Raw genomic sequence first — 26,229 nt, forward strand, 5'->3', positions numbered from 1 at the left:
TTTCTCAATCTGCATACAAAGTTACTTGGAGAAGCGGCCACATATCCAGGCGGAAGTTCCATGTACACTTTCTCTGTTAGTTCTCCATGTATGAATGCATTCTTAACATCAAACTGTCTAAGTGGCCAGTTTAAGCTAGCAACAAAAGAGAGTAATACCCGAATAATGTTTATCTTTGCAACAAGTACAAATGTCTCATCATAGTCTATGTCATATGTCTGAGTGAACCCTTTTGCTACTAGGCGTGCTTTATATACCGGCTCACTGACCCATCTGGATTATGTTTCACTGTAAACACCCAACGACATCCCACAACCTTCTTGCCATGTGGTGGAGACACAAACTCCCAAGTATTGTTCTTTTGTAATGCTTCCATCTCTTCCTCCATTGTTTTCATCCATTTTGGATCTCTCAATGCATCATGGACTTTGTTAGTTACTGATACATTAGATATTTGATTCACAAATGACTCATATGACTTAGACAATCTTTTAGTAGATATTTGCCACATGGTACTTAGCTTTAGCCTGAAGGGTAGGTTCATATTTTTTTGTTAGCTGACCCCGAGTAGACCTTTTTGGCAAGACATATTGTCTACTATTAGCCTCACTAGTATTAGTCTCAATAGAATGACTAACCTCAGATGAGTGATCTTCTGTACCAGGAGAGCATTGGTCAGGTGGATAAACAATAGTACGGGAGACATGAGGGGCAGTTGTGTGGTCATCTTCTAGTACCTGAATCTCCGGAGTGATTACACCGGAATCATCCGGTGGTGCCTGTGTAGCTGACACATTGGTAATATCAACGTAACGTGACACCATATGTACTAGCTCACTTGTGTCCCCCTCTCCATGATACAGCTCTTCAAAATATGAATTCTCTCCATGAAGAGCAGTATCAAAAGAGGTAAAATAGCTCATGTCCTAAAAAAAAGTAACATCCATAGTGATATAGTACTTCCTGGTAGGTGGATGATAGCACCGGTACCCTTTCTGATGTCCTCCATATCCAACAAACACACATTTAACTGCCCGGACATCCAACTTAGACATCTGATGTTGTGGAAGATGGACAAAAGCAACACAACCGAAAACACGGGCAAGAAGATTATGAAAAAATGGTAATGAGACATGAGATGCAAGCACCTCATATGGAACTTTTCCCTGAAGGACACGAGATGAAAGACGATTAATGAGGTGGGCGGAAGTTATGACAGCATCATCCTAAAGGTATTTAGGCATATGTGCACTAAAAAGAATACACCGAACAATATCAAGTAAATGACGATTTTTCCTTTCAGAAATGTCATTCTGCTCAGGTGTGTAAGGACATGTTGTTTGATGAACAATTCTGTGTGTTAAAGAACTCCTGAAAGACATGATTCACATATTCTCCCACCTCCCCCATTATCAAAACGAAGAACTCTAATTGTGGCATTATATTGTATTTAGACAGTAGTATAGAAGGCTTGAAAAGCCGAAAAAACCTCATATTTGGTTTTAAGAAGAATAATCCATAAAAGGCGTGTGAAATCATCAATAAAAGACATATAATACCGCATTCCGAACACAATACTCTTTGGAGGGTCCCCAAACATCAGAATTAATTAATTCAAAAGGAATAATACTTTTATTAGAAGTACTAGGGGAATAAGTAGATCGATGACTCTTGCCCAAAACAAATGTCTCACAACGTAAAGAAGACTCATCCACACTAATAAACAAAGTAGGCTTGGATTTTTTCATAACACTAAAAGATGGATGCCCTAAGCGACGATGTCATAACCAAACTTCACTTAGCTTGTTAGAAGTGGAGATTAAAGCGGTCCGAGACTGTGTCCCTGGTTTCTCCCCCGCATATGTCTGATCCAGATGAAACAACATGCCCCTCAGATACCCCCGACCAATTAACTCCCCGGTGAGAAGATCCTGAAATATCACATACATAGGACAAAATGTCACATAACACTTAGCGTCAGTGTTCAATTATGGGACAGATATCAAATGATGAGATAAAGCAGGTACATACAGCACATTGTGAAGCTCTATTGTGGGAGTAATATGAACTGATCATTTTCCTAACACGGGGAAGTCCTGACCATTAGCATTAGTAACATAGAAAACTGGTGGAGGAGACAATATGGTAAAATAAGATTTGTCATAAGTCATATGATCAGACGCACCAGAATCAATAATCCATGTATCAAAACCAACAAAGTTAGAAATATTTAAAGCCATACCAATTTTACTACGACCAGTTATGGATGAGGTAGGTGTTGCTCCTCCTGCTGTATGATGATCATGTCCAACCACACCATAGATATCTGGTTCTTGGATGAATTAAATAGCTGCTTTCACATTGGGATGATAATTAGACCTCTTAGGCCTAAGGTATGGATACAACTTCCAACAGGTCGCACAAAGATGGTTAGTATCATGATAATAAGAGCAATGAGGGCGGGGTTGATTCCCGAAGCCTGGTGGTGGGCCTTGCTGATGAATTGGAGCCGAAGTTGCTTGCGGAAGGGATGGTACTGGAGATCTAGCATGAACAGTAAGGCTGGAAACTACAACTTGTGCCTGATGAAGACTCTCGTGCTGAGACTCATCCTTACGGATATATGTGAAAGCGGTGATTAGGCTAGGAGTTTCGATATTTCTGAGCAATTCTTTTTTCGCACTGTTATGCTTTGCATCAAGATCTTTCAAGAAATGGTGAACTTGCTCAAGCTCCTTCTCTTTTTGGTACCAAACAATATCCTCCGGATTCTTGATCATGCAACGACGTTTCATATCAATCTCAGCCCAAATATTTTTCAGTTTGGTGAAATATTGCGCCACCGGTTGCCCATCATGTTGCAACGCCAAAACTGTGCACATTAACTCATGAACTTGTATGAAATCAGAGTAATTAGTATATAAGCCTTCAAGTGTTTTCCATATTGCCTGCGCAATGGTACATGTCTCCACCAAATCAACGATCTCGTCATTCATAGTTTTCCACAAGACTAACATGACAAGACCATCATCGTCGTCCCACTTAGTGTATGCAACAATATCATCTTCACTAGGAGCCGTAGTTACTCCGGTTACATGCCCCACCTTGTGCATGCCTCGAAGATGAGCGGCCATAATTCTCTTCCATTTACGGAAATTGGTCCCATTGAGTTTGGCACCCCCAAAAGAACCACTTTCAGAACTCTTGACACATACTTCAAATTGCGGAAAGTTATTGATCTAAGAACTCTCTGTGTCGTCTCCAGAACCCATTGAAAATCAAAAAAATCAGGATTGATGCAATGAAAACACAAAAGAAAAAAACGGATTTGAACCTGTCTTAGGTGCACCTGCACTGTCGGTGAACCAACACCGACAACCAAGACCACATAATTCGGGCAGGACCGGGTCGGGTCGAATTTGGGCTGGGCCGGATCAGGTCGAATATGGGTCAGGGCGGAAATTCGCCGAAAGAGCTGAAAAACGGCCAGAGAGGAGTGGGCATCGTCGGAGGGGGCGTCAGAGTGCAAAAGTGACACCGGAGTTGAGGAGAGCATGACGGCGCAAGTGATCCGGGAAGAGGGACCACTGGAGAGCAGAGGAGACATCAGAGGGCAGCGGCGAAGGACGAGGGCTGCGATGGCGGACGAGGTCCTCGTCGTTGAGCTACTGCTGCGGCTCAAGGAGTCGTAAGAGGCGTCCTCGTCATCGTCGCTTCTCCAATACTCTTTTACGGCCAAGTCCGTGCTTCCACGGTGGGGGACGCGGCTGCCACGCAGCAAGGCGTCGTCGTGGGCGGAGGAGTAGCAACTGCAAGAAGGACGAGCAGCCATTCCACGGCAAAAACGCAGTTCCACGGCAAAAAACACAAATCCAGAATAAACAGAGGCTCCAAAAAATTGGCTCTGATGCCAAGTTAAAATGTATATAGATTTTTGTTTTTACTTCATACACATAATCATTATATATATAATCTAACAAGAGTATAATTAACCATAAATCACTCCTTAATTTGCTTCTTGAATCACGCCCGTGATTTCCTCCGTCATTCATGCTAACAATGGACACCCCAAGAACCACTGAACACTAGTATAGGCTACGGAGCCTGCCCATTCTACTGCAATTTTAGTGGATACATGGTATAACTAATCTTTCCCGGTGAACTTTCTGCTGATATTTTTTGTGTTGATCTTTGTACTGATCATAAAACACCATCCATAGTCTGGTTTTGTGTATGTTGGACATAAATTTTGCTTGAAGATCAGTCATGCATCACCCTATTCCGGGGGGAATTTAATTCTGTATTCCCGAGCTCAATCATACATAAAGTGGTCAGGAAAGCATACAAATTTATGTTACGTTTTGTGTTGATTGCAGGATGAATTGATCTGGGGAGCTTCATGGCTATACAAGGCAACAAAAGCACCAAAGTATGGAAAATATGTCAAAGACGACATACACTATCTGGAGTCGTCCAATACAGTAGTGAGAAATATTAACGGTTTCCCTGTTCCATTTGTTGGTGGTGACAGCATTGAATTCGGCTGGGATAGCAAGCATGCCGGCATCAATATACATTATTGTTTCTCAAGTCAGTGATTTTTATTTTTTCTAAAACCTATAGTTTATTATGTTATGTCCTAACAAAGTGGACTGAAACCTTTTTATGCTCATCACCTGAACTTTTCTCATGAATTTGCAGTGGGTAATGAATGATCCAACGAATTCCAATCCCTTCGTCCCCAAGCCGACCAGCTTTATGCTCCATTCTGCCTGAATCATCCGCTCCCAAATCAGTCACGTTTTCACCAGGTTGATACTTTTTCATAGTGTTTAACTTGATGCATTTTGACGACATATAAATAGAGGCCCGATCCAAGACGAACGTCGCAACTCTCCTAAAGTGCAGACGTTTCAACTTTTTCTACGATCACATGCCGACGACGACGTTTCTATTTCCGGAGCAATTGCATATGCATCCTAGACATCGTTACCATGAAGATGAAGGCCCAAGGAGAGCATGTTTGAAGTTTCTGGGCAGGAGTCTCACCTGAAACTGCTGGTTCATCAGAATAGAACAAAAACCAGTCGGCAGCGACTCCACCGGCAAGAAGAAGCTCCAAGTAGAGGCTTGGACTCCGTACACCACCAGAAGCTCCGTCGCCAGCACGTGATTGTCGAAATAGCTGAAATGTCCACACTTTTTTGAGTTTGCGGACGTCCGTTTGTGATCCTTCTTATATATATATATATATATATATATATATCATACTCGATTGGCTGATTGTATCAATTACTATGTATGTAAGGTGGACTCTTATTCAAAGCTGGATCGTGCAACCTGCAACAAGCGACATTCTTATCATTTCTTCTTTTAGTTTATGCTCAATACCTCAAAGGTGCCAGCAGAACAGTAAACAGTGGCAATAATGTTGTTCTTGGTCTAGCTCATTTGGTACATGTTGAAAATTATGACAAACAAATGAAGGAACAAAAAAGAGAAGTTGAAATGAATTTTCTCTAATATACTTCATGTTGTTTACACAATACAAAAGGGTGTATATATACACAAATCAGAGAGAGAATTTGAACTAGTTGAGGGACAAATCCGATCTTAACAACTAAAGTATGAAAGGAAAGAAAAATAAAATAAAAATCACTCCAATTCATGGAGCAACATGCTTCAAGCAAGATTGTCAATAAATGATCTTAAGCATGCATCAAGAGAAAAGACAGCCATAAACGTCAAACAAAGAGGTCAACATGTCAACCAAAGTAGCAAATTGCTTCTTCAATTCACACACACATGAAATATCTTCAATACTCCCCCACAAGTGAAGGCTGAAAGGAAAACAACAGCCGAGCTTGACCAACAATCTCCAAATATGGCTAAAGAAGTTATGAATGAGATGATGGATGGGGATAAGTGAAACAAATTCTGGCAGCTCTGTCCGTTCACTTTAGATGGCTCCCATTTTCTGCTCTGACAACCTGAGACCTGAGCCACATATGCCGGGAAAGCTCTATGTGTCTAGTTTATGTACCTTTTTACATAACTAGATTCGGAGATCGGAGTCAATCTCAGTTTCAGTTTTAGTTCAGTAAGGTCATTCCAGAAAAATAGAACAATTGCTTGCTCAAATGGTTGATTGCTCAAAATTGCTCCCCCTTGAGCCAAATCGGAATATGACCCCGACCTTCTTACTAGAAGGGGAAAAATCTGATTGGAACCAACATATATATAAAAAACACTTTGATAGTCCAACATCGAAAATGATGAGATTAAAACAAAATCTCTAAACAGATCTCTCCTCCAAATGAAAGATGAAGAAATCAGATCTTGGCCATGGACAATAAATCTCTTCAAAATGAAAGAAGAAATAATAAATTGGCTAAGGAGAAATGAAATGAGGAGTTATGAACTCTAAACCGATCTCTTCTCCAAAATGGAATGGGATAGAAATCATGAAATGACAATGAACAAATGAGGAGTCTTATATGGAAGAACCCCAACAGATTTCTCTCCTAATGATAGAAGAAGAAATAAGATAATGAGACCGACTTGGATCTACTCCTTATTGGAAATAATTTGAGGTATCGAGAAGGATGAAGAAATCATAATGACAAAAGAGCCAGCAACTTTGTTTCTGTGTAGGGTATGCAGCACTGCTTGCATCCCCTACATAACCATGCAACTCATAAACACCTTAATGCTCTAATTCTTCCCCTCAAGCTGGATCGAGGGAAACCGCATAACCAAGCTTAAAATTAAAGGTGATCAAACTGAGTTAGCGCAAAGGAGGACATTAGCCGAGCCTCATTGGCAATGAAATAGGAGGGGTCAGAATCAAACATATTCACTGACCAAAGAGAAAATAATAATTGGGAAATGACCCAAGTGAATCGGAAAGAAATGAGGAATGATTGAGGTATGACTACGAACTTGATTTCTCTTCAAAATGAAAGAAGAAGAAATCAGATAATGACTCCAATTTGAATCTACTTCTTATCTGGAATGAGTGAGATAGATGGAGATAGAGTTACTTCCTCCAACCATTATGAATTAATGGAGAAGGAAGATGAAGATGAAATTTTGCGGAAGCAAGATTGCATAAACAGGTCCCTATGAGAAAATCTTCTCTAATCCAAGATGTAGTGTAAAAGAGAGAGGTCATGAAACCTGCTCTGATACCATGTTGAAATTATGACAAACAAATGAATGAACAAGAAATAGAAGTTTAGATGAATTTTCTCTAATATACTTCATGTTGTTTACACAATACAAGAGGGTGAATATATACACAAACTAGAGAGAGGATTTGAACCAATTGAGGGATAAATCCGATCTTAACAACTAAAGTATGAAATGAAAGAAACATCACTCCAATTCAAAGAGCAGCATGCTTCAAGCAAGATTGTCAACAAATGATACTAAGCATGCATCAGGAGAAAGACAATCATAAACATCAAACAAAGAGACCAACATGTCAATCAAAGTGGCCAATTGCTTCTTCAATTCACACACACATCCAATATCTGCAATAGTACACTTCACAAGAAAACAGGTATGCATGCATTATATGGAAAACTACATTCATTTTAGTGACTGAAACTGAATCATGATTCATGCAGGTTGATAGTTGATTATATACTGGGAAGCAACCAATTGAGGATGTCTTACATGGTGGGATATGGAACAAAGTTTCCTCAAAGAATTCGAATACATCATCGTGCTTCTGTGGTACCTTCCGTGGATAAGCATCCACAGCACATGAAGTGCCATGACGGCGATCAGTATTTCAAAAGCGAAGCTCCAAACCAAAACTTGCTAATAGGAGCCGTCGTCGGGGGACCAGCCGAGAATGATACATTCGAAGATTCTCGATATGATCCTGGACAATCGGAGCCTGTTACATACAACAATGCCCCATTTGTTGGTGTTCTGGCTTTCTTTAAAGGTCTACATAACTTGTAGTTTTACACATTTTGGAACTAAATTGAAGGAGAAGTACTACTATATATATATATTGGATCAAATGTATTAAGATTTGCGTTCCAATCTATAATTGTAACATTTTCAGCAAAAAGGAAATAAGCATCACCTGTTAAGATTTGCTGGAGCCAGAAATTAAGACAGAGGACCTATTAACAACAGGACCATGGATTATTGGAACTTTGTTAGGACTATTTGTCATGTCAAATAATCTTCAACTCCATATTTTCTAGCAGTTCTCTGTTGCATTTGATATTGGTTGTCAGTTCTCTGTCTTAACTAGTTCTGTAATATTTGTAATCCAAGAGGGATCTGACAGGGGATTACTATCATGCTGGTGACAATGTGAAATTTAACTTTCCCATGGCTTTCACCACAACAGTGTTGCCATGGAGTGTGATAGAATTTGGAAGTTCAATGGGATCAGAACTTCCGCATGCCTTGGAAGCCATTACATGGGGGACTGATTATTTGCTAAAATGCACGAGTATTAGTGATTTCGTTGTTGATGTAGTAGGTGACCCCAATGGTGATCACACTTGTCGCCAAAGGACAGGTAAATTGCACTAAGCCAGTTTAGTTCCTACGTAGTAGTACTTTTTAGTAAATATGGCTAAAATTCTGGTATGTTCAGGTTGATTACATACTGGGAAGCAATACTAAAAGAATGCATGTCATACATAGTGGGATATGGTACAAGATTTCCCCAGAAAATACATCACCGTGGTTCGGGTGATGCCTTCGTTTGATCAGTACCCGCAACATATGGAGTATCATGAAGGAGACATGTATTTCAAAGCTCAGACTCCAAATCCAAACTTGCTGATTGTTGAAGGACCAGCTGAGGATGATACATTTCAAGATTCTCGATTTGATGTTCCATAATCGGAGCCAACTACATACATCAATGCACCTTTTGTAGGTGTTTTGGCTTACTTCAAAACATCCTTTCCTAAAATCTTCGATATTTTTGTTCTTTGACGACTTATTTATTATGCAAGTTTTAGTAAAGAGTTTTTTTTTTCAGTCACACAGTACGTACTCTCAGAGGAAACTTGTTTAATCTGAATCAAATTAAAGGCAAACAGATACAAAGAAAACATACAAATCACACATTTATCCCCTATAAACATCATGATCAAATTCAACTATTAAGCGAAGCGTATCTGTTGATTAAAGCCAAGGCATTGCTAGTCAATTGTTCACAATCTTCCCCCTCACAACAGTCTTCAAATTCCCATTCAAACCATTTCCGGCAAACCCATCTGTGCAGGTGCTCTCATCCGTTAAGGCTGCGCTAACCCAAGTTTGCACATCACTTATCAACATCTCATAATCCGAGCTCTTAAAGTTTACCATCTCGGACATAGACCTCTGAAGCTGGTCCACCGTGTCACTCAACTCCTCAACGCATTCCCTCATGGTACCAACTTCTCTAGGCTTCATGCCACGGCCGTGGGAGAGCCTTAACATCATGGCAGATGTTGATTTAGCAGACGAAAGTGTAATAACCCGAATTTTTAGAAACTAAATGTCGAGTATTTTTTTAAGTGTTAAACTTGTGAAATTAATTCAAGACGACAATTGGAGGTTTGCGACATTTCAAAACAAAAACATAAACGTTCTCGGATCGTTTAATTAGAAAACGTAACGTTACCGCAACGTATAGATCGACTTTTATTCCGTCGCTCGGTTGCAAAAACTTCCTTCACGAAAGTCGTAGACCTCATCGATACGAATTCGTGGACACGTCATGCGTTCGAATCGGACGTCGGATGCAAAAGTTATTAACGTCGGAAGTTCGTTTCCGATTTTGGAAATAGTATAAAAGGAAGGAAAGGAGATTAAAAATCAGATTTTTCTAAAAATCAGCTCGGGTTACTGTTCACCCGAGCTCGGGTACTGTTCACCCGACCCAAAAAAACTTCTCCGGCCGATTTCTCCACCATCCGACGTCGCCTCGTGTCGTGCCACCTATCAAACTGACGGGCTCGACGAGCTCCATCTTTTGGGCTATGCCTTGCACTCCGGCGACAACCACACACGGTGTAGCAACCGCCGGAAGTTACTGCTGTGGCGGCGCCGCCTCCTCCAGCCACCATGGCTCGAGATTCTTGAGGGGTTTTGCTTGTCTCAGTCCCAACAACATTCCCACAAAAGGAATCGAGCCAAATCGAAGTGTAAGTACCCGAATCAAAATTTCAATTTCTAGGGTTTGTGAATAGTGCCGAATATATGTTCTTCGGTGTTTGGACTGTTTAGGCTCGGATTTAGAACTTTGTGTCAACTAGGAAGTTGTTGGAAATGTTGTTTAGGTTGTGGTGATGAAATTTGGTGATGATTGGTGGCGGTCGGTGAACAGTAACGCCGCATGAATAGTGACTGTGAATAGTACCGGTGAATAGTACCATCGCATGAATAGTGGTCTGTAACAGTAACTGTGAATAGTAAACTGTAACAGTAATTTGAACAGTGACATGGTAAACAGTAACTGTGAACAGTGTTTTGGTAAAACAGTAACTGTGAACAGTGTTTTGGTAAAAACAGTAACTGTGAAGAGTGGTTTAGTAAAAACAGTGATTAGTAAACATGAACAGTGTTCCGTGAACAATGTTTTATGAACAACATTTAGCTGTGCTGAACTCGTCACCTGATATTTTAAGTATCATTTTCTAAGCATTTATCGTGCTATTAGGTGACTGACGAAACAAGTGAGGAAATTACTTTCAGGTAGGGGTGGACACGGGTCCATTCGGTTCGGTTTTGGACAAAACTCATAACCCAACCCAAATTTTAAATTCGGTTCGGTTCGGTTTTTCTATTTTAGAGACTGTGACCCACAACCCAACCCAACCCATACGGTTCGGTTCGGTTCGGTTTTTTTTCGGTTTTACCCGTATGTAAAATACGTAATATTATATATTAATTTTAAAAGTACAAAATGTAACATAAAGATGAAAAACTAATAGTCTAACGATTATTTCATACCTAATTGACTTATGCCTCATCATTTAGCCCGTGGATCTGAAAAGCTCGTCGAGGCCCGCAAGCCCGATGGGTTTTTACCCGAAAACAACACTATTATGTCATAAGGGAAGACCCATTACCAATATGCGAACACTAAAAGTCGTTTGCATATATGAAATCACCTAATTTTTGTCATCGATTGTGTGCGGTCGCACCAAAAAATTTCATTTGGCAAAGCCCCGGTCAATGAGGATTTTAATGTCAAAACACCTTTTTTCTTGACCATAAGTATGGACGATCAATCAATATCCAAATCGGACAAAATTTTTACGGGTTCCCTAAATATATATACTGATCACATCTGCTGGTGTCGATCGACCATATTTCGAACTGGAGTTATCGATTGCTGAAGTGTCCACTAATGTATCATACCTTTATATTCGATTTATAATAAAACTATCGCATTATGAAGCGACTATATGAAGTAAACTTTTAGGGATCGATCGACACCATCCGATGTGATCAGTATATATATTTAGTGACCATGTAAAAATTTCATTCAATTCGGACATAGTTTGACCGTCAGAATTTCCGGTAAACTGAAAACACCACTAATTTGTCCTAAAGGAGAATCCGTTACAAAGATGCGAGCGCCGAAAGCCGTTTGCATATCTGAAGTCACCTAATTTTTGTTACTTATCATGCGGGGTCACACTGAAGAAATCTATTTGGCAAAGCCCCGGTCAATGAGGTTTTATTATGTGAAAACGCCTCTTTTTTTGGTTGACCGTAGGTACGAACGGTCAAACCATGTCTAAAATAGACGAAATTTTTACGGGGTCCCTAAATATATATACCAATCACATCTGCTGGTGTCGATCGACCATATTTCGAATTAGAGTTGACGATCACCTAAGTGTCAACTAATGTATCATAACTTTTATATTAGGTTTAAAATAAAACTATCGCATTATGAAGCGACTATATGAAGAAAACTTCTAGGGATCGATCGACACCAGCCGATGTGATTGTTATATATATTTAGTGACCCTATAAAAATTTCATCCAATTCGGACCTTATTTAACTGTCGAAATTTTTGGTAAATCGAAAACATCACTATTATGCCATAAGGGATGACCTATTACAAATATGCGAACGCCGAAAGCCGTTTGCATATCTGAAATCACCTAATTTTTGTTACTTATCATGCGGGGTCGCACTGAAGAAATCTATTTGGCAAAGCCCCGGTCAATGAGGTTTTATTATGTGAAAACGCCTCTTTTTTGGTTGCCCGTAGGTACGAACAGTCAAACCATGTCCAAAATGGATGAAATTTTTACGGGGTCCCTAAATATATATACCAATCACATCTGCTGGTGTCGATCGACCATATTTCGAATTAGAGTTGACGATCACCTAAGTGTCAACTAATGTATCATAACCTTTATATTAGGTTTAAAATAAAACTATCGCATTATGAAGCGACTATATGAAGGAAACTTCTAGGGATCGATCGATACCAGCCGATGTAATCATTATATATATTTAGTGACCCTATAAAAATTTCATCCAATTCGGACCTTATTTAACCGTCGGAATTTTTGGTAAATCGAAAACATCACTATTATGCCATAAGGGAGGACCTATTACAAATATGCGAACGCCGAAAGCCATTTGCATATCTGAAATCACCTAATTTTTGTTACTTATCATGCGCGGTCGCACTAAAGAAATATATTTGGCAAAGCCCCGGTCAATGGGGTTTCAATATGTGAAAACGCCTCTTTTTTAGTTAACCGTAGGTACGAACGGTCAAACCATGTCCAAAATGGACGAAATTTTTACGGGGTCCCTAAATATATATACCAATCACATCTGCTGGTGTCGATCGACCATATTTTGAATTAGAGTTGACGATCACCTAAGTGTCAACTAATGTATCATAACCTTTATATTAGGTTTAAAATAAAACTATCGCATTATGAAACGACTATATGAAGGAAACTTCTAAGGATCGATCGACACCAGCCGATGTAATCGGTATATATATTTAGTGACCCTATAAAAATTTCATCCAATTCGGACCTCATTTAACCGTCAGAATTTTTGGTAAATCGAAAACACCACTATTATGCCATAAGGGAGGACCTATTACAAATATGCGAACGCCGAAAGCCGTTTACATATCTGAAATCACCTAATTTTTGTTATCTATCATGCGCGGTCGCACTAAAGAAATATATTTGGCAAAGCCCCGGTCAATAGGGTTTCAATATGTGAAAACGCCTCTTTTTTAGTTAACCGTTGGTACGAACGGTCAAACCATGTCCAAAACGGACGAAATTTTGACGGGGTCCCTAAATATATATATACCAATCACATCTGCTGGTGTCGATCGATCATATTTCGAATTAGAGTTGGCGATTTCCTAAGTGTCAACTAATGTATCATAACATTTATATTAGGTTTAAAATAAAACTATCGCATTATGAAGGAAGCAAGACGGCTAAATAATGCGCCTCTTATACATTAGGTCAATTAGGTTAAAAATTATGTGCGGCTGTAAGGCCGACCACACTATTTTTTTTATTAAAATAATAATAATAATAATGTAAAATTATAAATATGACAAAATGATGTCGTTTTGTAACGTTGACCATTAACTTCGGATTGTTCGGGTCGGTTCGGTTTCTAAGGGACTGAACCCATAACCCAACCCAAATAGAATCGGTTCGGTTCGGTTTTTTTATTTTCGGTTCGGTTTGATTCGGATTTCGGTTTGTTCGGATTCGGTTTGGGTTCGGGTCCGGTTTTTTTTCGGTTTTCGGGTCAGTTTGTCCACCCCTACTTTCAGGGTCGTGGAAGTTGCACGCAGGAAAGAAGGTGAGTAAAATCTCACTTATTTACGAATCTACACTTGCGGTGATTCCAAGATTTTTGCAAGAGTTTTTAATATTGAATTACGACACGTATACAATATAGTGGATTACGTATATATCGTATAAATGGTAATAAGTACATATATATATAGTTTGCTATATTATATACTGTTATGAATTCGTTGGAATTGGTCATTTCGAATGACGAGAATTAAATGTTGAGCACGTGATGTGATTTTTGTACAATATGAGGTGTGATTATTGTACGTGGTTTTAACATGAGTTTGTTAAAATGTTTTGTCTTCGGACGAGTTTTGTCTTCGGACGAGTTTTTGTCTTCGGACGTGTTTATGAAATATGACATGTATACGATATAATGGATTATATATATATTGTATAAATGGTAAATATGTACATATATATATAGTTTGCTATATAATATACTGTTATGATTTTATCGTGATTTATGTCATTTCGATGACGAGATTTAAATATCGAGCATGTGATTTTGATTTGTACAATATGATGTGAGATTATTGTACGTGATTTTAACATTGAGATTGTTAAAATGTTGATTTGTCTTCGGACATGATTTTTGGTACAATATGATGTGAGATTATTGTACGTGATTTTTAACATTGAGATTGTTAAAATGTTGATTTGTCTTCGGACGTGATTGGTACAATATGATGTGAGATTATTGTACGTGTTTGGCAAGTCGGAACCTAGCCTTTGGCCGGGCGAAAGTTACGATACAGTTAGAGCTCTAGTATGTCTGCCTTAGTACTGCATGCGAGGTAACGGGTGGTTATCTGCTCATGGGTACTCGGTGTATTTTGGATGTTGGGTAGCGGGTGGCTATCCAATATCAACGGTGTATTACGAGAGGGGTAACAGATGTGTACCAGCGTTCTTGGTACCCGTATTATAAATGCATTGGGTAACCAGAAGGGTTACCTAATTTCCTCATGAACGTTTTATTTCATATTTCTTTGGGTCAACCAGATGGGCTGACGAGTGACTCATGAGGGTATTTATATTTGTTGTTTTGTGATCTTTCGTATATTTTGATATGCGAATTATATTTTGATTTTACTCATACGAGCTGTAAAGCTTACCGGGTTTGTGTTTACAATCCCGGTGCACCAATTCGATGGTGTAGTGGATGACTCCGCAGGTGTAGATTAGCGGGAATTGACGGACCGCTCAGAGAACTTGAAGTGATTTACCTCCAGCTTGTGTGAGGATTTTGTGTGACTATTTTGTGAGAGATTGTGAGGATTATTACATTCCAACTTACATAATGTAAATTATAAATTTGGGTTGTAATAATTGGTTTTCTGAGTTGTATTGATAACTCAGTGATGATCCGCTGTGCACTTAAATGATTTCGATTTTATTGAGATTATTTTGTGTTTAACGACTTTAGAATTTTGAGTTTTTAAGCTCGAAATTTTGGGGTCGTTACAGAAAGTGACACATTGAGTGCAGCACAAGTAATGTGTCACGACCCCAAAATTTCGAGCATGAAACTCAAATTTCGAAGTCATGAAAAACACTAAACAATCTCAATGAATCGAAATCATTTAAATGTTACAGCGAATCATCTCTGAGTTCAAAATACAACTCAGTCAAACTAATTATTACAACCCACAATTTATAATTCGACATTATAATAAATAGAAATGTATAATCCTCACAAAAATCCTCACAAAGAAATCCACACAAATCCTCACCACAGGATGAAAATAAATAACTTCAAGTCCTCTGAGCGGTCCGTCGATTTCCGCTAATCCACACCTGCGGAGTTATCTCCTACACCATCGAATAGGTGCACCAGGATTGTAAACACAAACCCGGTAAGCTTTGCAGCTCGTATGAGTAAAACAACAATATAACTCGCATATCAATATATACGAAAATCCACAAATCAACAAATATAAATGCACTCATGACTCATTAGACGGCACATCTGGTTGTCTAATAATGTGAAAATATATGTAGTCATGAGAATTAGGCAACCCCTATGTTTACCCAAATGCATTTATACAACGGGTACTTATCTGTTACCCCTCATGCAGTACACCGCCGGGCATTGGGCAACCCATCTGTCACCCAAAAATCCCAAAAATATATGGGTACTCATAAACCGATAATTCATCTGTTACCTCATATGCAGTATCCCGGCAGACAGACTAGAGCTCTAATTGTATCGTAACTTTCGCCCGGCCAAAGGCTAAGTTCCGACATGCCAAACACGTCCGAAGACATAAACACGTCCGAAGACAAAACACGTCCGAAGACAAAACTCGTCCGAAAACATCAATCACGTCCGAAGACAAAACTCGTCCGAAGACATAACTCATGTCCAAAGACAAAAACTCGTCCGAAGACAAAACACGTCCGAAGACATCACACGTCCAAAGACATCACACGTCCGTAGGCAAAATCACGTCCGAAGACAAATCACGTCCGAAGACATCACACGTCCGTAGACAAAAACGTTTTAACAATCTCCATGTTAAAACCACGTACAATAATCATCGTGTCATATTGTATAAATCAAATCACATGCTCGACATATAAATCTCGTCATCAAAATGACATATTCACAACGAAATCATAACAGTATATAATATAACAAACTATATATATATATATGTACCTATTTACCATTTATACAAATATATATATTCCACTATATCATATACATGTCATATTTCATTTTTTAATATTCTGCATAATCTTGAATTTCCGCAAAGGTAGATTCGTAAATGTGAGATTTTCCTCACCTTATAATCTCGAGCGAAAATCCACAATTCCGAAAGTAATTCATTTTCTTGAATTATCGATCACCTTGAAAAGATAAGAAAAGAATTTAAAATCGTTACGTAAACCTTAAATGCCAAAACAGTAATAATATGTTACTGTTCAGCAATTTATGGTTTTACGAAATTATTGTTCGTGGAGTTACTATTTATGTATTTACTATGCACGTATTTCTGTATAAATACACATCAATTATGTATTCATGTACGTGTATATACTCTTTACGTATTTCTGTACATATGTATACTATTCAAATATAAATACTGTCTAAGTAAATAATACTTACCGATTTACCTTTCAGAAATTACTTTTACATTTACTGAATGTAATTTACATTTACATTTATCGAATGTAAATAAAATTTACTTTTACTATACGTAAATTACTTTTTACATTCACCGTGCGTAAAAATAAATTTTACAAAATTACTGTTTCGAAACACTATTCACGCGCCGCCGCACGTGGCAGCGTGTGGGTACACGCGCCACCTCCGGCAGACCGCGCGTGGCGCTCACGCGCCACTCACTGTGGCAGCGCGTAGGGTCCACGCGCCGACCCTAAGACCGGCGCGTATCATGCCACCGCCGCCCCAAAACTCTTCCTCTCTTCCTCCTCCACCCTCCTACGGTCTCAGACCACCCCTAGGCTACCACACGCGCCGCCTCTAGGCGGCGGTATCCACCCTCCTCCTCTGATCTCTGATCTCCTCCAAATCCAAACCAAAACAACCACAAATCAACAACCAAGCATCACAACAATCTAGTTAAGCTAACCCTCACCTCAATCAAACTTTTGGACCGTCGGATCGTCGCCGGAGAGCTTGAGATGCCGGTGGAAAAATTACAGAATCTTGGCGACGTTCGTGAGGCTTCACGGCGGCGAGGCACCGCGCGGCGAGCTCCGGGGTAGCTGAGGTGGGCCGTGCGGTGGTCTTGAGACTGGCGGTGTGTGACACGGGCGGTCGAAGGGGCAAATCGCCGATGAAGATCTTTCTGAGAGAGAGAGAGAGGACGAACTCGGGGAGAGAGAAGAGAGGGATTTCCACAAATGGAAACCCTAATCAGAAAAATATCATTTTTATACTAATTTCCAAAATCGGAAACTAAGTTCTGACGTTAATAACTTTCACGTCCGACGTCCGATTCGAACGTGTGACGCGTCCACGAACTCGTATCGACGAGTTCTACAACTTCCGTGAAGGAAGTTTTCACAAATGAGTGACGGAATAAAAGTCGATACTCACGTCGCGGAAACGTAACGTTTTTCTAATTAAACGTTCCGATAACGTTTCCGTTTTCGATTTCCGACGTCGCAAGGTGGCACAAACACGTTTAATGAGTTTCACAAATTTTATAAATTTAAAATCAACTCAATAAATAGTTCCGAAAATTCGGGTTATTACACAATGAGTTTGGGACTTGTTTGGATGGAACTTGCTTGGCTTGACAGAGTGGTGAAGCAGAGATTTGGATAGGTTGTCGCACCGCAAGATATTCTGATGAATTCGGTATTGGTTTTCGGGGCAAGATCTCTAGCTGCTGAGACTGAGTAGAATATGGTACAAGTAGTGAAGACTAGTACTATGAAAGAAGATGTGGCGAAGTGTTTAGAAAATGAGGGTTCCATCTGTTTGCAGCAGGGCATTAGACTATTAGGCAGTGGAGTTGGAGACTTGGAGTGATGAAAGGAGAGGGAAAAGTGTCAATTAATAGAATCAAAAAGAAAGAAGAAGCAACACCAATCATGGAAAATAGTTAGCAGTCTTTGATCAAATTGAGAAAATATCAAATGTTTTTGGGACCCAAAAGGGTGAAAGATACATCCTCTCTTAAGCAGGCAAGTGGTTGTGGCCTTGTGGGAAATGGCTTCTCAACTTGGGAGATGATTGGGTCTAAAAAGCGATGTGAAACAGAACTAATGCCCCATTTTCCAGTTATTCTTATCTATATATTTAGCGAGAAGCATTGGCCGACTTGTGAAACCTTGCCTTTCCCCATTTTGGAGCAAATCCAAAAGTAATTCATTGTCTGAAAGGGACAAGAAATTGATGCATATCTTCTTTCATATAATAAGGTAAAAGAAAAGTATCAGATGGAGAACATGTGAGAATAATGCAGCCAGGGAAATAATTTCATTCTCAAAAAAAGAAAAAATGCAGCCAGCCAAATAATAATGTAGCAAAACTATTTTCCAAGAGACACTAAGTAGGCCATTTCGATCGATATTTTGTAGGAAGATATTAATTCCTGAACCCTACAGATACTGAGATATACAAATATATTAACACTTCTTCTTTTCTAAAATATCTTAGCATTTAGCCCTTTCCCCAGGGGCCTGCATCCATGTGTTAAACCATGGCGCATTGGTCCTTGATGGATCGCTCGATTGTTGGTTATGATAGATTTGTTTGTGAATCGGAGTATCATGGTGTGGATAGTATATGTTTTTTCTGGCTCCCAATGTTTTATATTGAAATGCTGTACCTTAAATCTAACATTTTAATGAAATCGAGGGATTTAGTTCATGTAAAAAACAACACAGTACGTGTAATAAGACTTTTTTTTTTTCAATTACCTGCGAAGTTTTTGAGATGATTAAGAAATCAAACGTACAAAATAGAACTACAAAATGTATACAAAATGTCATGTGAAACACATCAAATTCGCGTAGCAAGCATTTATATCGATCTTCTACGTACGTACAGGATCTTCTAGCAAATGTGAACCGTGGATACATGTTTTGTTTACAGATCCTAGCTTCAAAACAATCTCACTCTCAGACAAGTTCACTTTAGTCATGAACTCATGATCGAGGTACTCTTTTGTCAAGTGGTACTACATTTCTAGGGTACTCGCGTACAACTTCCAGGACTTCTTCACTTTACTGAGTTAAGTAAAACTTAGAAACTACTTATGCTTTTAGTTTTTGACAATGTGAAGGTCGATTCTCTCGGCTCGCCAGCCCATTTAACTCCAGCTTTCATGGGGGGCTGCCTATGCAGCGGGTTCCCCACAGTACCGCGTGTAACGTTCCTTACCTTGTTCACTGAGGTAAGAGTAGGATTGACTCTCTTTCCAGGGGGCTGATATTTTTCCTGCTCTGAAGCTCCCCTTGTTAATCCAGCAGTAGTTGTTTTGTGACAACGAAGATGTGGAGGAACATAGTAACAGCTCTGGAAGAAAGGATGGCGAAGGGCCTCTTCAGCTGTTGGTCTTTTGGAAGGGTCCCAAGAACAAAGTGAACTAATGAGGCTAATAGCATCTTCACTTGCTGATGGAATTAGTGAAGAGAGATGAACACCAGAAAACTGTGGAAACTGGTAGTTGATGTTTCTTGCAAGACAAAGCCCATCGGCCCATGAATCCTCGGTTGGAGTCCCAAGTACACTGCAAATTTTGTACATCTCATCTGCTTCGCTAATTCCGGGAAACAGAGGGCGGAGACTAAGCAACTCGGCCATGATTGCACCAATTGCCCACATATCCACTTTAGAGCCATACAAACCTGACTGGAGCAACAGTTCAGGAGCTCGGTACCAGCGCGTTGACACATATTCCGTATAGGGTGGTTTTGAATCGATTTCCCGAGCAAGACCAAGATCCGCAATCTTGATTTTGAAGTCTTTGGTCACCAACAAGTTCTCCGGCTTTAGGTCGCGATGAAAATATCCGCGCTGGTGCATATAAGCAAGACCTTGAAAAACTTCTAAACACCAGCTCCTCACTTGAGATTCAGGGAAAGGCTTAACCTTGTCTTTCATAAGTTGGAACAGGTTGAACTCCATGTACTCAAACACAAAGAACAGAATATCATTTTCATGGATCAGTTCCTTGAGCTTCACAATGTTTGGATGATTCATTTTCTGCAATGACTTAACTTCTCGCAGACCCAGGCACTCCTCCCATGAATCGTATATTTTCTTCAGTATTTTAACTGCAACAGTTTCACCAGTCTGCTTATTTTTTGCTCGCCAGACAGTTCCGAATGCTCCACGACCAACTTCCCTTATTATCTCATACCTCTCCATTTTCCACAGGAGAAACAGAAGCGAGAGTGCCCTAGGATATATCAGTACCCGCACGCCTTGATGACTTGAGTTGTTATTACTAAAAATGCAAAAGGCCAAGGGAATTCGAGGTAAGTTTTATAGCTTTCTATCACTTCAGTCCTCTTGAATGTAGGAGAGAGTGTTCTCCTAGTTCTTTGAGGATTTGGATTACTTGTTTTCTGTTTTGTAAGGAACTAAGGATAGAGTGTTCTCCTAATCCTCTGGGGATTCGGTCAATTTCCTGGACTTAGTAGTAAACAAAAAGGGCGGTCCTGATCGACCCTATATCATTTACGTTAAAATGATATCGCTGACAGACTGTCCTTAATTGCTAGTGAAAAGTGAAAACACTTTGCAACAATCGGCAACTGACATATTGACAACAGTGATCGACTATACTACAACTAATGATCTTCTTCTAAAATAAATTATTTTTTACTAAAATTAAAATTGAACCCACTACGATTTATGTAGGTGACCAGAAAGATCGACTATCTATCTCATTTATATATATATATGCATGCATGAGACAGATCTATAGATTAAGTGAAAATTATCATGCCCAAATTGCATCAAAATCAAGTGTTGTGTACGTCTTCCTAACTTCTTGGTACGTAGGGAACACTACTCTGACGAGGACATCAGCTATTCCACCTCGGCACATTTCATATGACTGCAGATAGTGTGAATGTGCGACAATATCATGTTGAAGTGTTGAACATAATGGTGGCCGCCATTAGCCAAGTCGAGTTATTAAGATTAACAGTTTACCACTTCAAGAAGATGCGTTCGTTAGAATATCAGACAACCAAGAGCGACCAGGGGCCATGACCTTATCTTAGACAAGGATTAGCGGCCCGTCACCGGCTATTGAAGGTTAATTACCAGATCGAGTTTTTGATTTTCTCTAGCTACCTACCTTCTAATTCGTAGTAACTAGTTACATTTTGAGCAAACATCCATGCACAACGTAAAAATTTCTACATTAATCACTATACGTATAAAGAAATACAATACCGACAACATATATATTTCATTAATTGAGAACTCGTAGACGACTTAATCAAACGCTTCCACAAAAACTATCTTACAAATATATATAGAGTTTATATAGACTTTCATCTCGATCTTGCTTGTAGGGTAACTGCTCGAAATTAACCATGAAATGAGGCGTATCTGTTGATTAAGGCCAAGGCATTGCTAGTCAATTGTGCAACGTTCACAATCTTCCCCCTCACAGCAGTCTTCAAATTCCCATTCATACCATTTCCAGCAAATCCATCTGTGCAGGTGCTCTCATCCGTTAAGGCTGCGCTAACCCAAGTTTGTACATCACTTATCATCATCTCAAAATCCGAGCTCTTGAAGTTACCCATCTCGGAAATAGACCTCTGAAGCTCGTCCACCGAATCACTCAACTCTTCAACGCAGTCTCTCATGGCAGCCACTTCTCTAGGCTTCATTCCGTGGCTGTGGGAGAGACTCAACATCATGGTCGAGGTTGAATTAGCGGAGGAAAGTGTGACACTAAGGGCTGCAATCGCCATGAGTTTCGGACTTGTTTGAATTGCTGTTGCTTGGCTTGCAAGGGAAGTGAGACATAGTTTAGGGTAGGTCGTTGCACTACAAGATGTTTTCATGAACTCAGTGTTGGTTTTGGGTGCCAGGTCCCTAGCCGCTGAGCTTGAGTAGAATGTGGAGCAGCTCATAATGGAAAATACTATAAGAAGAGATGTGAACGATGAGGAGGCCATTGCTTTCTTTGATACTGTTATCAAATTTTGCAGGGAGGGGAGGAGTGATCGATATGACATTAGGGAGCCAAAGGTACCAATTTATAGGACCAACTCGACCTACACACAGATTAAATAAATTAAAATGTTATCTAGATAATCATGCATGCATATATATCATCTACTTGCAAAAACATTTTGGACTATCTGTTGCTCACGTGTCTATTGCGCTCTTGCTTTATATGAACTTGCTGCAATTTTGGCCCATTGGGTGGGTGAAGTAATTGGTTTGGACTCTTTGTCGACCTAAAGGATCGACCGATTGACCATGATAACAGAAGCTTGACATCGACCGGCGGCTGTCTTATCTCTAAACTTCTGATTAATTGAAGCAAGTTGATTGATGATACAATGACTTGTGTCTTTCTGCAACTTATATATACATTGCGGAAATACCCAGCAAATAGTATAAGCTAAATTGGCCAATTAAGTGGAGATCGATAGAATTTCATGTAATGACCCAGGTCACCCAGCAAATTAAGATATTAAGGTATTGTTCTTCTGAGATTACATGCATGCATTCATGGTCCTGGAGCACATGTGCAATTCTTGTTTTATGCATGGCTAACAATAAGTACGTGCAACTTTCAGGAAGTTCTGGAGATATTTTGGGGACACATATTTGTCGTTTATGATTATTGTATGAACTTGAATAGGGCACATTGGAGATATAGATAACACAGTCATTCATTAAAAAAAATTGATATATACCCAATATTGGAACCATTTGAAGTTAAACCCACACTCAAATATTTTTTCAATCTATCCCAAATTCTTTTTGTATAAATTTATTTCGTCTTTTGGATCATTTTAGTTTATTTAATTTTAGCATCTATTTTAAATATTTCACTGTATATGTCTAATTCAAACACTATTGATTCTTCATTACTATAAATTGCTGAAAGATTTGATTTCAGATTTTTCTGAAGAAAAATTTCTTTATATAGTTGATATTAAAACTTCAAAATACAAACACAACTACAACTTTTATAGATCATATGAGAGATTTTAAAGCTTGTTGTGTATCTATATCATTCATTCGTTTCAAAATTTTACATCTATAAATAAAGTATATTTTCCTTTTAAAATATGTATGTATATATATTTTCTCAAATATTTTATTTTTTGTATTATTTTACATGAACTTTCGGTAAACCTTTATTTAACGAGCATGAAGAAATTAACGATACTTCTTTATCTTTTGAGTTGTTTCAACGTTTTTTTTTACTCTATATTGTTACCTAATAGATAGAAACATGCATGTTAGTATAAATTTCATATTCAACCTAAGAAATAGAGTTTTGAAATAATAGAATACCCCATGTTAGTATAAATTTCATATTCAACCTAAGAAATAGAGTTTTGGAATAATAGAATACCTAAGAGCATTTCCAACAGCTTCTCTAAAACCCAAATAATATCTATTATAGAGAAAAAAATGACAATTTTTAGCTTCAATAGCTCCTCTAAATCATCATCTATAATAGAGAAATTGGGAAGAAAGATAAACAAAATCTCAAAATATGTATAATTTTCAAAACAATCTCAAAACTTTTATTTCTTACCAAAACAAATCCACTCTTTATCCTAAAAAATAACAAAAAAATGATTTATCATTCATTCTCTGGCTTGGTATAAATTATGACATTATGAGGATTCAATTTGATTTTCATTTAATTATACAAATTTACATTTAATTTTATATAATAGAATAGATGAGTTGTTGGAGTTGAGACCTTTTTTATTTAGAGATTTGATGTTTGTATCCTCTATAAAAGATAATTTTAAGAGGAGCTATTGAAGATGCTCTAAAAAACAGGTTGATGTAAAAAATCCCTAAAAGAGATATAAATGTCTATACATATACATACATAATCATTAGGTTGTAGTTAAAACAAAACCTACTAGATAGTGAAGAACTTATATCTCTACCTTAAACATAGATTGCATTGATGACATATGAAAAAAATATACCTATAAAATAGAAACTTTAAAATTATTCAAAATAATAGAAAGTTTATATCACCATGGAGTGATTTCAATTAAGAATTGATTTAAATTTAAAAACTTCTTATTTATATATATGTAATTAAAGAAAATGTTTCATTATTTCTATTTCTAAATTTATGATGAGGAAAAGAAAAACTAAAATTATTTAGGGACTATGGAAATATATAATTAAGATAATAAATAAGAGCATAATTTATTGATTGACTAATCACTTATTTATATCAGTTTTTAATAGTGACATTTTGTAATTTAGATTGAATAAAGGTAATCATTTAGTGAATAATGAAGAAAAATATAGATGTGTTTCTCTTAAAAAGCTTCCAAAAATTGAATTTTTAATGGAATACCAAAAAAATATATATAACACAGTTACAGTAATGAGTAATGACTAACCATTTATACTTTGGATATCCAGGTACGGTCGGTACATGGAGAGAAAAATTCTGAAGACCCTTATCATGCCCGAACTCGAACGCTTGTTGTGCAACCTGATCTCTGATGCAATCGCCTCTGATCATTTTACTTGTGTTTGGATATCTTTTTTTTTTTGGTGTTTTTTCTTAGAGGTTTTGGTTTCATGCCAAAAAATATATTGTCAAACATGATCGATCTTCGGCCACTGATCAATGTCATGTACATGATTTTGAGCTGATAGTGTGTCCTTATCAATCTTAATTGATTACTGATGTTGTCATCTCTAATCCGTTGGTAAATTGCTAAGGACTTGCTAATGACATACTAGCTTGGCTGCGCTTTTTTTCATACCTAGTCCCGCTAGATAAAAACGAGTTTATCTCACAAGTCACAACCGTTTGTTAGACATGTCTAACAATAAGTGCATGAAATTGTTGTTTTAGACATAACTTGGCTAACATATATTTCTTAATTAGTATAAGTGGGTGAGCATATTCAGTATTAAATCCTCATTCAGCCCTTGATGAACTGATCGAAGAGCTGACATCGAAGGATCAAGAATTCGAACGAGGTCATCTGGTTATGTTGCATGTATGTATCTGTACGAAGCTAACACAGCCGGGCCAGGAATGTTTATCAGTTTATGTACTAATGCATGTTATATATGATCTGCATTCACCAGTAAGTATCAAATTTCATGGTATATATATATATATATATATATATATATATATGGTGGTGGAGGCTATCACCTAGGGATACATTTTATCAAGAAAAAAGATGAGCTTGTTCTCAAATCTCAACAGAAAGGTAATTAATTTGAATACCAATTCATAATGACATGCATGTTTATTTAAAAATTAAAAAAAAAAAAACAAAAGGAACAACATGCATGTACAGTTCAATACATTAGTGAAATACAATTCAAAAATCAAAGCTTCTTGTAAGAATAAAAAAAACAGATTTTGTTTTTGTTTAAGGAATGAAAGTAAGAATATATACATATAATTTCAGTAATTGATCTCAACTTTGTTGGTGCTTGGTATAGAGCACAGAGGCCATAATTAAACATATACTGACATACATTGTATACCCATGCCAGTGTAATAGCTTCAAATTCACGAATATAAAAACACGATCCAATTGCAACGCATATAACAGGTCGTTTTATGTGAGGTCATTACTTTTTATTTTTTTATCAATCTAATCAAGGAACAACAACCATGAAAACCAGGAGCAGGCATCATAAGTTTCTTGTTATAAACTTACAGAAATAACGCAGAATTTATGACAATA

General features: G+C 38.1%; 3 protein-coding genes and 1 pseudogene across 3 annotated transcripts; 1 reads left to right on the forward strand and 3 right to left on the reverse strand.

The window, feature by feature from the left end:
* Nucleotides 1-3,554: 3,554 nt before the first annotated feature.
* On the forward strand, nucleotides 3,555-8,877 carry LOC126803804 (endoglucanase 1-like; annotated as a pseudogene).
* A 309-nt stretch (nucleotides 8,878-9,186) lies between these two features.
* On the reverse strand, nucleotides 9,187-18,294 carry LOC126803205 (21 kDa protein-like). Its single transcript, XM_050530969.1, has 2 exons — nucleotides 18,073-18,294; nucleotides 9,187-9,519 (listed from the first exon to the last, which is right to left on the reverse strand). The coding sequence occupies exons 1-2, from the start codon at nucleotides 18,292-18,294 to the stop codon at nucleotides 9,187-9,189; spliced, it is 555 nt and encodes a 184-aa protein (XP_050386926.1).
* Nucleotides 18,295-19,567: 1,273 nt separating this feature from the next.
* LOC126803201 (cyclin-dependent kinase F-4-like) lies at nucleotides 19,568-20,695 on the reverse strand. Its single transcript, XM_050530964.1, has one exon. It carries the CDS (start codon nucleotides 20,693-20,695, stop codon nucleotides 19,568-19,570), a length of 1,128 nt encoding a protein of 375 aa, XP_050386921.1.
* A 1,067-nt stretch (nucleotides 20,696-21,762) lies between these two features.
* LOC126803202 (21 kDa protein-like) lies at nucleotides 21,763-22,506 on the reverse strand. Its single transcript, XM_050530966.1, has one exon. The coding sequence runs from the start codon at nucleotides 22,468-22,470 to the stop codon at nucleotides 21,871-21,873; it is 600 nt and encodes a 199-aa protein (XP_050386923.1). The 5' UTR covers nucleotides 22,471-22,506; the 3' UTR covers nucleotides 21,763-21,870.
* Between the last annotated feature and the right edge of the window lie 3,723 nt (nucleotides 22,507-26,229).

Source organism: Argentina anserina, chromosome 7 (assembly GCF_933775445.1).
Source record: "Argentina anserina chromosome 7, drPotAnse1.1, whole genome shotgun sequence".
NCBI classification, from domain to species: Eukaryota; Viridiplantae; Streptophyta; class Magnoliopsida; order Rosales; family Rosaceae; genus Argentina; species Argentina anserina.